We start from the raw sequence: 13,513 nt of genomic DNA on the forward strand, positions 1-13,513 counted from the left end.
TAAAGGACTCATCTCTGTACTGGTCTTGTTAGACCTTAGTGCTGATTAAGGACTCATCTCTGTACTGATCTTGTTAGACCTTAGTGCTGATAAAGGACTCATCTCTGTACTGGTCTTGTTAGACCTTAGTGCTGATAAAGGACTCATCTCTGTACTGGTCTTGTTAGACCTTAGTGCTGATAAAGGACTCATCTCTGTACTGATCTTGTTAGACCTTAGTGCTGATAAAGGACTCATCTCTGTACTGATCTTGTTAGACCTTAGTGCTGATAAAGGACTCATCTCCGCACTGGTATTATTAGACCTTAGTGCTGCGTTCGATACCATTGACCATGACATCCTATTACAGAGACTGGATCAGTCGATTGGCATTTCAGGTACCGCACTAAGTTGGTTTAAATCCTATTTATCAGATCGATCTCAGTTTGTATTTGTAAACGATGAAGCCTCAATGACCACCAACGTTAATCACGGAGTTCCACATGGTTCTGTGCTTGGACCAATTTTATTTACCTTATATATGCATCCTTTGGGCAACATTATCAGGAAACACTCCATAAACTTTCATTGCTATGCAGATGATACTCAATTATATATATGGATTAAATTCAGTTTATTTTGTATAGCCCAATATCACAAATTACAAATTTGCCTCAGAGGGCTTTACAATCTGTACACATACGACATCCCTGACCTTTGACCTCACATCGAATCAGGAAAAACTCCCCAAAAATAACCTTTACAGGGAAAAAAGGGAAGAACCCTTCAGGAGAGCAACAGAGGAGGATCCCTCTCCCCGGATGGACGGATGCAATAGATGTCATGTGTACAGAATGAATAGCATTACAAAGTTACATAAACACATTACATGAATATGACAATGTATGAATGGACCTCCAATCCATGAAACAGAAGGAGGTAGAGAGGAGGGGGGGGCGAGGCGCATCAGCATGGCCAACGCGAGACCGGCTCACCAGGCATCAGACACCTCCAGGTCCAATGGACCCTATGAGACGTGAAGTCACAACGACTCCGGGGAGGAAGCAGAGTTAATAAGGTGCAATGGAGAGATGTAAATTCATCCATAAGGAGAGAGAGAAGAGGAGATAGGTGCTATAGTTAGGGCTGAATCAGGTTTGCCCTGGTCCAGCCCCTTGATATGCTGCTATAGGCTTATAGGCTGCTGTGAGATGTTTTAGGATACACTGAGCACCTATCTCTCTTTCTGTTACCTCTCTTCATTGCACATTACTAACTCTACTTCTTCCCCGGAGTCTTTGTGCCTTCTCGCCTCACAGGGTCACAATGGACCTGGCTGTGTCTGAAGCTGGTCCTGACCCCTTGAGCCTGCTTCCTGCATTCGGCCCCTGGCCTGGACCTGGCCTTCTTCAAAATGGCCCTGCCTCCTTCTTTGTGCCTCCTGCCTCAAAGGCCTCTTTCGTGATGCCTTCTGTCTGCTGATGCCACCCCCCTCCTCTCTACCTCCTGTTTCATGGATTGGAGTTCCATTCATACATTGTCATATTCATGTAATGTGTATATGTAACTTTGTAACTCTGTTCATTCTGTACACATGACATCTATTCTTCTGTCCATCCGGGGAGAGGGATCCTCCTCTGTTGCTCTCCTGAAGGTTTCTTCCTTTTTTTTCCCGTCAAAGTTTTTTTTCTGTTTTTTGGGAGTTTTTCCTGATCCTATGTGAGGTCAAAGGTCAGGGATGTCATATGTGTACAGATTGTAAAGCCCTCTGAGGATAATTTGTGATTTTGGGCTATACAAAATAAACTGAATTGAAATTCCATCGCTATTTATAATAGTTTTCCAAAAGTTTAAAAATCCTTTTTGGCACTAAGCAATCATTATTTCTGGCAGCTTTAACTTTTCAATCTGTTTCTCCAATCAACTCATGTTTTGCTTCATGAGCCAAACACAGGGGTTAGTTATTAAAGGAATGTTTTATTTTCCCCTCTGAGTTGCTATCGTATTACTCACAGGCACAGTGATGTCTGTTCCTCGTCTCTTAGCAACCTGTGTCTCCCCATTGATGTAGATGGGCTCAACAGGTTCCAGCATTATTTCCTGGATCAGTTGATCGTCAAGGAAACTGATCACCTGACGTGGTCTCACCAGGACTTTGAACTGATGCCACTTTCCATCGTAGAGCATCTGAGAGAAGGCACAGATATTCCATAGATGTTTTTCAAGGTTACCTCAAATACAAAAAAACACTTACTGGGAGACTGTACATGTATAAGACTGAAACATTTCATTCAAAGCTGCATGAGAAAACAATTGTCAAACCTTCTTTCACTAATCCTTCCAGATTTTTGGCAAGTTTTATGTGTGGATGTCAGTAAGACCAAAAATGTGGGCTCCCTAAATGCTCCACAAATAGTGATAACGAGCTAGGTATTAAAAGACCTTTTTTTTTTTTTTTAAAGCTCCAACTACCCAGAGGGGGAGAGAGAGAAACAGAGCAGAAATTGTTTAATTTCACCCACTCTTTGGAACTGACAACCCTCCCACAATGGACTCTGCACCTGTCCGTCGCAACATCCGCACCCTCTCACCATCCTCTCTGGCCTCGTCTGTTCTGTCAGCCCTCCCTTCAACCGATTCCTTCTCACTCATGCAGCCTAACTTTGCCACTGACACTCTCCTCTCTACTCTGTCTTCCTCTCTTGATTCTCTCTGTCCTCTTACGACTCGAAAGGTCCGCAAGTCCTCTCCGGAACCAGTGCGCGCCAAGAGAGCCACTATGCGAGCATCGGAAAGGAAATGACGAAAATCCAAACACGCCGACGACCTGCTCGCCTATCAATCTCTTCTCTCCTCCTTCTCTGCCTCTATCTCTGCAGCCAAAAGTCTGTTCTACCAATCCAGAATCGAATCCTCTTTATCTAACCCCAAAAAGCTCTTCTCAATTTTTTCCAACCTTCTTGACCCCCTTGGTCCCCCCCCCCTCCCTCCACCCTTCTACCAAGCCACTTTGTTGACTACTTTACAAAAAAGATAGACGACATACGCTCTTCATTTACTAATAAATCTTCCATAACTACACCTCCAGTAACTTCATCTTCTTCCCCCTCGTTTTCCACTTTTATCCCCCTGTCTCCTAATCAAGTTCTTACCTTGGTAACCTCTGCCCGTCCAACCACCTGCCCCCTTGACCCCATGCCGTCTCACATTCTCCAGTCTATTGCTCCTGACCTTCCCTTTCTCACCCATCTTATTAACACCTCCCTCAACCGGCTGTTTCCCTAACTCTCTGAAGGAGGCAAGAGTCAACCCTCTCCTGAAGAAACCCACTCTCGACCCATCTGAAGTCAATAACTACAGACCTGTCTCTCTCCTCACTTTCCTTTCCAAAACTCTAGAGTGAGCTATCTTTAACCAAGTCTCCTCCTTTCTTCACAGTAACAACCTTCTAGACCCCCACCAGTCTGGATTCAAGGCAGGCCACTCAACAGAGACTGCCCTCCTTGCTGTCTCTAAGCAGCTTCACACTGCTAGAGCAGCCTCTCTCTCCTCTGTCCTTATCCTTCTAGACCTTTCCGCTGCCTTTGACACAGTGAACCACCAGATCCTCATGTCCTCCCTCCAGGACCTGGGTATCTCAGGCACCGCGCTCTCACTCTTCTCATCCTACCTCACCGACCGCTCTTACCGGGTAAACTGGAAAGGATCTGTGTCTGAGCCTTGTCCTCTGACTACTGGGGTCCCTCAGGGCTCAGTCCTTGGTCCTCTTCTCTTCTCTCTGTACACCAACTCTCTCGGCTCTGTCATTCGCTCGCATGGCTTCACCTACAACAGCTATGCTGACGACACCCAACTGATCCTCTCGTTTCCCCAATCTGAAGCACAGGTAGCAGCACGAATCTCTGCCTGTCTGACCGACATCTCTCAGTGGATGTCTGCACACCACCTGAAAATTAACCCGGACAAGACTGAACTTCTCCTCCTTCCAGGAAAATGCTCTCCCATCCACGACCTGACTATTAACTTCAACTAACTTCAATTAAGTTAGTTGAACTTCAATTAACTTCAATTAACTTCAGTGTTGGCCTCGACTCCGACTGCCAGGAACCTCGGAGTGACGCTCGACAGTTAACTCTCCCTGACTGCCAACATTACCGCAACAACACACTCCTGTAGGTACATGCTGTACAACATCAGGAGAATACGACCTCTTCTCACTCAGAAGGCGGAACAGGTTCTGGTCCAGGCTCTGGTCATCTCACGGCTAGACTATTGCAACTCCCTCCTGGCAGGTCTACCTGCTAATGCCATTCGACCTCTACAGCTCATCCAGAATGCAGCTGCTCGACTGGTCTTCAACCTCCCGAAATTCACCCACACTACTCCGCTCCTCCGCGACCTTCACTGGTTACCGGTGGCCGCCCGCATCCGCTTCAAAACATTGGTACTTGGGTACCGTGCTGCAAACAGATCGGGCCCGGTCTACATCCAGGACATGGTCAAACCGTACACCCCAGCTCGTTCACTTCGCTCGGCTTCTGCCAATCGGCTTGTAGCTCCGTCACTTCGAGCTAAACACTCTACGAAGTCACGACTGTTTGCTGTGCTGGCTCCTCATTGGTGGAACGAGCTCCCCATTGACATCAGGACAGCAGAAAGTCTCTACATCTTCCGTCGCAAACTAAAAACACATCTTTTTCGACTATACCTTGAATAGGGAAGGTAGAGCCGTAGTAGCACCTAGTAGCACTTAAATGTCCCTTACCGATAGCACTTTGTTGTTTAGCACTTTAGTAGCACTTAAATGTCTCTTACTGATAGCACTCTGTAGTTTAACGTTATTGAAGAAATTGTACTTTCTTGATTCTTGTTGTTCTAGGTTTGGACTCATGGTTTAATGCACTTATTGTAAGTCGCTTTGGATAAAAGCGTTAGCTAAATGACATGTAATGTAATGTAATGTCATTGGGAGTGATCCACAGTCATCATTTCCAAATGACCAATCACAGGCTTGTGCCACATCAAATCAAATGTATTAACATAAATGCAAGCCTGGTGAATACGCTACGCTAAAGTCTAGTTGTGTTAGGACGGGGGCTGGTGGGACATTTGCAAGAACTACACATCCACCAGCTACTTTCCACTGGTGAAATCCAGTAGTTTAGAGAAGGAAATGTTCTCTTTGAGCCTCCGACTGGCTTCCATCACATCTTCACTGGTTCAGCTGTGTATTGAACTAAGCAGAAAATGATGTCTCTGCAAGTCATCCATGTCTGGTTCATTCACAGATTGGAAGAAACAGAGTACACAAAATATTACAGTTTTTCTCATTTGTATACTTTATTATTTATGGTGCAAGTTTAGGCAGCTGCATCAACTGAGTGACTACTTTAAGCCTGGTTATTCTGTCTCAGTTACTGATATAATGTGCTAATTTTCGGGATACCTAGCTTTACAAGACACTTCAAAAGCATACATGCTAGATCCAAAATGATGTGTATATATTTTCAAACAATATGAAAAAATGTAAATACATCCAATTTGAGTAATTTAGAGAATCTTATTCCTAGTATTTTAATTGTAAAAAATGTATCATTTAATCTTATTTATTATAAGTGAGATGTAATATGATTTAGGTGTAAGCTTTTGTTTAATATGCATGAACAGTATGACATTAATTTGGTCTGGTTGAATTACCATTACAGGACTGCATTCCTATGTTCTCTGAGCAAAAAGGGCTCTGCCATGTTTGTCTTGATTGACAGATGTAAACAAATTAATAATTATGTCAAATGAAAACCAAATTAGTTAATTAAGATAAATGAAAATGACCTGCAACAAACATTGTTATTGTGAAAAGAGGCAAGATGACGTTATCCCTCATTTGTAAAGTCAACTTCTTTCTATAATTTGTATTGAACTGTGAGTCACTCAAGAATATTTGCAGTAAGGCCAAGGTAGAGTCCATTTTTCTGAACTAAATTTGACTGATCAGCTGACAGAGATATCAAGCATTTTCACACTTGGTCATATTGGGAAAAGAGCTTGTGTCAGACGTGGAGATCAAAGCCCAGCCACAAGCCATGTTGGTCTGCATGGACATGAAACTCAATCCTAACACCAACCTGAAAGCCTGCTTTGAAGGTGACTCTCTGCTCCTTTTCTGTCATACTGGTGGTGGTGAAGATGACCGTTTTGTCCTTCCCACTTAGTGTCACTGCAGCCTGGATCTCCTTATCCTTAGACAGTACCCTCCAAAGATCAAATGTCAGCTTGCTAGAAGACCCCTTTAGACGCAGGGTGGCTACGAACACATAGGACGGAGGGAGGCCCTCTGGGAAGATATCCCTAGTACAAGGAAGAAGTCAAGCTACTAAATAGAAACAATAGTTGATTAAATAAAATGAAAATGGGGGAAGAAATGTATTGATTGTTAATTCCTTGATTTCCTTACCTGGTATTCTCAGTAATGTCTGTAGAGGCAGTCAGAGTGTAAGCTGCCTCAGAAATCAGAGAGCCAGGGATCTTCTTGGCCTTCTTCTGAACGTTCATGCCCAGCATCAGCTCAAAGCCTCTCTCATCACGAGATGCCACCGGGATTCGTGTTGGACACACAGACTCTAGAAAGAAAAGGGTATCTTCAGACAGCTAAGCAAACCTATAATAAATATGCATATGTATATTTCACACATCAAGCACAACAACAACGACGACATGCTTCTGGCTGGATTTTGTCCAATATTCACTCACATTTTAGCTCTTTTTTGGCCTCAACAAACTCCTGAGAAAAAAGTATCTTAAAATGAGCTGATACATTTTAGACTTTCTTTAAGAGCTACGGTAACATTTTTGCAAAGTGTCGATTTGCTGTTTGTGGCAGATCAGTTAGCAAACTTATAGGCTAAGTAAGAAGAACAAAATAGAACTAAGAGCAATGGGAAGTGGGAGGAACTATCAGGTGCACCTGGCTCAAAAGTCCCATTCACAATTCATAATGAAACTCATTGCCAGAAAAGAAACCTGTATGATTGACATTATCTGTGAGAATCCTATATTTCTATGTGAAGTAACATTGAGGTAATTGTTTCAACAGAATAGAGAGAATACCATCACAGCCAGGGGAATTGAGAACATGGTGCTCAAGAAGATAGATAAACTAGGTAACCCAACCTTCACAAAGCTTTTGCTCCATGGAACCTTGAATATGTTCAATTGTAGTGTAATCTTCGGCATATAGGACATAGGCTGATGACGGTCTATTGGCGATGGATACCAGCTCCGAGGTGGTGATCTCACTGCCAACTCCAACAGCAAATACTGTAATGCCCTGAACTCGTGCCTCCATACTGGCATCCACCTAAAGAAACATAGGCTGTGGTGAAAATGACAAAGAGGCTTTCCATTTAGACCCTTGACAGAGGGTGTATGCTGGAAGAACAGTGTGATAAAAATACAATTAACAATAGTACAGCCATCAGCTTTCACCAAAAAGCCAGTGTTAATACCCCATGCTGGATAGTGTTTTCTTGTTGAGGTTCTATGGCTGGGGGACACCCTGTCAATCTTCATTTCACACTGACTTATGACTCTGCCACTATGATTTGGGCCACCCAAATAACTTGACTTGGTTTCCCTTGAACACAGAAGAGTTTACCACGTCATCCTGAGATCTGCCATCAGTAACCACGACAGCGATGCGATTCTTGACCTGGCTGGCTCTATGGGAGGAGGCAAAAACGTGGTCCACGGCAAACTTGATGGCCCTGCCGGTCTGCAAGACAGTCAGAGGACAGTGAGGACCTAGTGGATTGGACAAACACCGCCTCGATGCTGTGCGAGATCATGTGTATGTGTACAGTTTCCAGTCATCAACAGCTGCATCACATCAGAGTACAAATTACATTATACAAACACATACAAATGCTTTTGAAACTCTCCATGGAAAAATAAATCCTGTAAATGTGTGCTTGTGGTGTGATGCACCTGTGGTGGCTGAATGTTGGCCCCCTGTGACCTGCTTTAGTGTCGTCTGCCTCTCCATAACCGGCCTGCTCCACTTTATTAGTGTCTTGTTTCGGGTGTACTGGAAGTGGGGCAGTTTTGTATAGAACATTTTAAATGTCATTCTTCAGTGTCCCAATCAACCAGGAGGAGTCATTAGTGCAGCACCAGGTTATGTATGGAGTGTTGAATTAATACAATATATTCATGTAAATATTCACATGAATATTTTGTGTAAAATATCAATACAAATAAGTAATAGAAGAATTATTCAAACTCATTCATTGTTGTTAAATATTATTTTATGTTTTTATTATTATGAAAAGTGATGTCATGAAAAGAATGTGACATTATGAACTAACAAGTGGCATAAAAACAGACTCTTTAAAAGATTGATGTTATTGTGAAAGTAAGAATAAATGATAAAATAACATTTCATAATCATTTTATATTATTCATAATTACCAACTTGTTTTGATCATTTCTTTAATGTTTAATCTATCTATTTTACACATTTTATTGATGTGATCCATAAACACTGCTAAGCTGTGTTTTCTCCTATTTTTGTAGGTGATTTATTCATGTTCTTAAACGATGGGTCCCATTTGCCTTCACCTAGTGAAAAGCAGGAGTTCTATTTTTGATCTGTACAACAGTTACAACCTGCATGAAAATTAGGACAGATAGGAGCTGTAAAGAAAAAATGCTTCCTGCCTGTGTGTTTCCTCCCAGGTAGGTGATGCTCTGTATGGCCTGGATGAGCTTCACTCCACTCTGGTGTTTCCCCAGAGGAATCTCCAGTCGAGGAGTGTCACTGTACTGGATCACAGCCACCTACAGCAGACACAAAGATAACCAATGTAGGTGTAGTGCAGATTTACTGAAGCTCTGGACTACTTGGAATGGGCCTCAAAGGTAATACAGTGCTATTTTCTACCAAAGATAGCAACCAAAGCAGAAAGACAGTGTTCTTGATTCAAAAGTAGAAAATAATCTTGTAAAACTGCAAGTTAATGGAAAATTGCTGCAAAATGGAAATGGAAATAACAATCTCAGCACAAACTATTTCATATGGTTGAAATTACCTGTGTGTAGTGGGAGCTGATGTCAAATTGGCTGGTGATGTTGATGAGCCACTGTTTCGCCGTGTCAAAGTCAGAGAAGCCAACACTCCATGAGCCATCAACAATATAGACCAGGTCATTTACAGCTGTGCTACAGCCTACACACACACACACACACACACACACACAGAGTAATCAAAGACACGTCTTAAAAATGCAAAGACAAATGTAATTTCAGACTCTAGAGTTGCGTAACACTGTTACAGAGATATGTTACCTGCTCGCTCATTGTCCTCCTCTGCAGCCTCCAGGGGTGGCAGTAGCAATATTGCGCTCCATAATGACCACAGCAACATAGCTCCGTAGAAGAGTAGTCTTCCTTGGTCCAGTCCAACCTTGCTAAATTATTGTGCAAAACAACAAGGATTTTAATAATGACCTCATGACCTTCTGGCCCCCATCAGGCCAATGTTTCCAGCTGACCAAACACTTTAGTTGCTAGATAATTTATCTTTATCTAATAACGCTTTTTCAAATATGTCTTCTAGGGGCCACTAGCAGACTTGTTTTCCACTGCAGGAACCACTGCAGTAACGCAGGAACTTTACCTGATATGTATTCAAAGTCAAAATAGAGGTAAGTTGCAGTGTTCCCCATGGGACCTTATTTGGGAAATAATAATAATAGTCAACGACGAAGGTTGCAGCTTGTCATGGATAGTTCATAGTATTGTTTAGTTCTGTGTTCAACCGGTCAGGAAAGTACATCTCTCGTCTTGCACAATGTGCGTCATCAACAAGGCCGTTACCTTGGCTAGCTAGCTAGGTTTTATCTTTGAGGTGAATGTACCCATGTCGTTCTGACATTGAACACACTAATGTAAAAGTGCATATCGGTAAGTGCCTGGTGATGAGAACAAGGTCTGGACGTGTCAACATGTCGTCTTCTCCTGTCTTATCCTGTAACGTGTTGGTGTGAGAGCGTGACTGACATGCTCAGATTGGTACAAATAAGATTACACAATGCTGATTCCTATGTGTCGATGTGAAACAGAACAGATGGATCAACGGATCGAAAGTGCACTGGACAGTGATTTGTCTGTAGCATAGAACACGCGTCCGAACAAGTTCTCCCGTTAGCCCCCCAGTGGCTTTAGGCTAAAATGAGATACGTTAAAGTGATTAAAGTAACTTAGCTATATCCATGCACAAATGGATAGCCAGGGAGAGTCGAGACTGAAGCTAAGCTAACCCAGCAAGGAGTCAAGGCTCCACCACCCAGTTTGTTCCTGGCTAACATCCAGCTGACCGCAGCTACAGGAGCTCATATTCACAGAGACCTGGCTCCACCGTCCTGAATCAGGATGCACTTGACAGAGTGCAGGACTCTGGTGGGAAAAGAGGACGCAGACTTTGTGTTCACATCAATGAGGCTTTGTTCTCAAACAGTCCAAGTGGATGTTCCACCGGGGGTCCGTTTTTTTGCATTCCTCTTGATGCAATCTCAAAAACTGCTCTACAGGAAAGAGCTAGAGTTCTTCTTCTTCGGCAAATAGCTAACTGCAACTCTCTGTTGCATAATGACAAGACATTATGCTTGAATCAGTTGCACTTGTAATCCAAGCCGTAACAGGGATGTCCGTGTGTGGTTACGTTCACTTATAACATAGAAATGGAATATGAACGGACAGAACTGTTTTCTGTGGTCATTTCTCTAGTACAAAAGGAATTGTAAAATGCTTTTGCGAGTTTTCATATTGTGACATGATTTCTTTTTCATGTCGCATCATTTGGTTTAGTAGCCGAGTGTGTTTTCTCCAGAGCTCTCCTGTATTCATTTTGCAACGCAAACATGGTTCCACAGACCACAAGGCTGGGCCGGAGAAAATAACAACGTGAGCACTATGCTGGGATGGGAACACAGACATATAAGCACGGCAGAGAGGGCTGCAATGTGCTGGCAAAGGCTTTAAAGACAGGGAAGGGTCAGTCAGCTGGAGAGAGAGAACAGACACCACAACCTTTCTTTTACAAAGTCTCCTCCCAGCTCCAGTAACTCTCTCTTTTTCTCTCTCCATCTTGTTTGGCTTGCTATTATAGAACCACACTACACCAAGGTACTTACATGTGGATTCAAAAATTGGTTAACAGTATAAAGTAAACGAATCAGAGATGCAAAGACTGAAGTTGAAATAAAAATAATAATAGAAAAACCTGTTCAGTATGGTTTCCCGCTTATAGCAAGTAAATGGACTGTACTTGTACTTCAAGTCAGTACTTCAGACCACTCAAAGTGCTGACATCATTCACCCATTCATACACTGATGGGAGGAGCTAAGGGTGACTAACTAACATTCACACATATATATTCATACACCGTGGGCACAGCTACGGGAGCTATTTGGGGTGACGTGCCTTGCCCAAGGACACATCGACATGGGCTAGTGGAGCTGGGGATTGAACCGCCGATCCTCTGACCAACTCACCACTTAGCCACAGTCGCCCACAAAGTGCATTAACAAATACAATAAATAAATATATAGACATGTATTTAATAGCTAATATATTTGCGTCATTGCCTCCATGTGATGAAATGGTCTACAACACTAACTAACTTAGTCAACATAGTGTCTGAATGCACAGTCAACATTGCTGTTGCATGTGGGCCAAATGGCTTGAAATAGGTGAACGGTAAGGGCCCCACAGGGGCTAAATGCAGTCTGTTAGCACCACACAAGAACCATGTGTGTTCAATATGAGATGCATGGGCCTCTACTGTGTTTCATGAGGGGAAAGGGACATGTTTTGAACGTGTTCCATTTCATAGCCATGAATTTAATGTGGGCCAATAGCTAACTATTATGTACATTCTAAACTATATTTACCCTTAGTGCGACTATTCATGTAGATGAACTAGGGCAGGCCTGGCCAACCCGCGGCTCGCGAGCCTCATGCGGCTCTTTAACTAGTTTCATGCGGCTCTTCAGGAGCTGTCACATGACATGCGTCAAAAATGCTTGGCTGGCGCTGTCATTCACTCCCCCTACAGCTAGATGGCACACTGACCATGTAAACCTGTTTGAGTGACGTCAAACAAGCGACGAGAGAATCTTTGGTGTGACATCATTTGTGTTGTAAACAATTTCCATCAAGTTACCTCTTGAAATGGCAGGAAAAAAAGGACAGCCAAACGAAAATATGAAGAAGAACACAGGACGTTTTTGCCAGAGTGGGAGGGTTTATATTTTTTTGTTAAACGTAATGGCCGATCTGCCTTATATGTCACGCAGCATTAGCGCATTTCAAAGCTTCAAATCTTCAGCGTCACTTCAGCTCACTCCACCCTAACATCGAACAGGAATTTCCAAAAGGGACTGAACTTCGCAAGAACAAGTTGGTCGCTTTGAAAAGCCAGGCAGAAAAGTAGGTGCAGTTTTTCCAAAAATGTACGAAACACTCGGAGACCGTAACGCTTGCATCATATCAGCTGGCTTGGAACATAGCACGGGCTAAAAAGCCATACAACGAAGGGGACTTCATTAAAAAATTGCATCGATCTGTTCTGACTGACACTCATTTGAAAGAATTGCTTAGAGTGGCAACAACAGAATACAAGCCAGATTTGAAGAGGAGTGTTCAAGATAAGGAATGCCAGAAGTCTCACTAAGCAGCATAGTAAGAGAAAGATGTTATTGAAAATGATTCTATTATTGTTTGTGGACTTGCTTGAACTGAGAGTTTGTGTGTGTGTGAGACAGTGCACACAATGTTAACTGTTGAAAATTACTGATATTATCATGTCGGTGTGGTTATTTTCATTAGATCTGGCTGAGCAGAGGTCTGTGTATGCGTGCATACATGATTAAAAGATGATGTTCATGTGTACCCATGTGTATGATGTGGCTCTTTGCAGTAACACAGAAAAAAAGTGGATCTTAGTCTCTGACTAGTTGGCCACCCCTGAACTAGGGCATATAATCACCAAGCCATATATGAGATAAGTTACTCAAAAGACTTCAAAAATGTTTAATAAAATACATGACAGTGAACGTTTCCATCCAAATGTATCTCAAATTGGAACCGAATTTAGAGAAAATCTGCAAAACGGATGTTTCGATCCATCCAGTACTGTTATGTGATTACTCATTGAGATAATCAGTCGGTGGAACCAATTCTCCAAATACGGCTGCAGAAGAAGAGGGCTGATGATGTGATTAAACAAAAGAGATGATGTGATTAAACGAGCGCCATTCCAACCTGAAAATGTGAAATATATGCTCACTGCTTTCTACAAACCCATTTGTCATTGGGCTGTTACCGCCAATTGGCTAGAAGTATAGTCTGTATAGAAGAAGTCATCCATTAGTTTTTGTAAAAACTGAATGATAAAGCATACCCTTCTTCATTTTACTTTAAATGGGACCATCATTTAATAACATCAAGCTGTAATAAAGAAGATTGAAACCATAT

General features: G+C 42.6%; 1 protein-coding gene across 1 annotated transcript in view; it reads right to left on the reverse strand.

Moving 5' to 3' along the window:
- The window catches only part of si:dkey-225n22.4 (collagen alpha-1(XXI) chain), a 79,409-nt gene that overhangs the window by 62,219 nt on the left and 3,677 nt on the right, over positions 1-13,513 (reverse strand). Inside the window, exons 2-9 of the mRNA XM_034559929.1 lie at positions 9,322-9,443; positions 9,066-9,202; positions 8,695-8,814; positions 7,634-7,750; positions 7,150-7,336; positions 6,434-6,599; positions 6,105-6,327; positions 1,993-2,166 (exon numbers count right to left, since the gene is read on the reverse strand). Of these exons, the coding sequence (XP_034415820.1) occupies positions 1,993-2,166; positions 6,105-6,327; positions 6,434-6,599; positions 7,150-7,336; positions 7,634-7,750; positions 8,695-8,814; positions 9,066-9,202; positions 9,322-9,400 (1,203 nt within the window). The 5' untranslated portion in view covers positions 9,401-9,443. The remainder of the gene's footprint in view (positions 1-1,992; positions 2,167-6,104; positions 6,328-6,433; positions 6,600-7,149; positions 7,337-7,633; positions 7,751-8,694; positions 8,815-9,065; positions 9,203-9,321; positions 9,444-13,513) is intronic.

Source organism: Cyclopterus lumpus, chromosome 20 (assembly GCF_009769545.1).
Source record: "Cyclopterus lumpus isolate fCycLum1 chromosome 20, fCycLum1.pri, whole genome shotgun sequence".
Taxonomy (NCBI): Eukaryota; Metazoa; Chordata; class Actinopteri; order Perciformes; family Cyclopteridae; genus Cyclopterus; species Cyclopterus lumpus.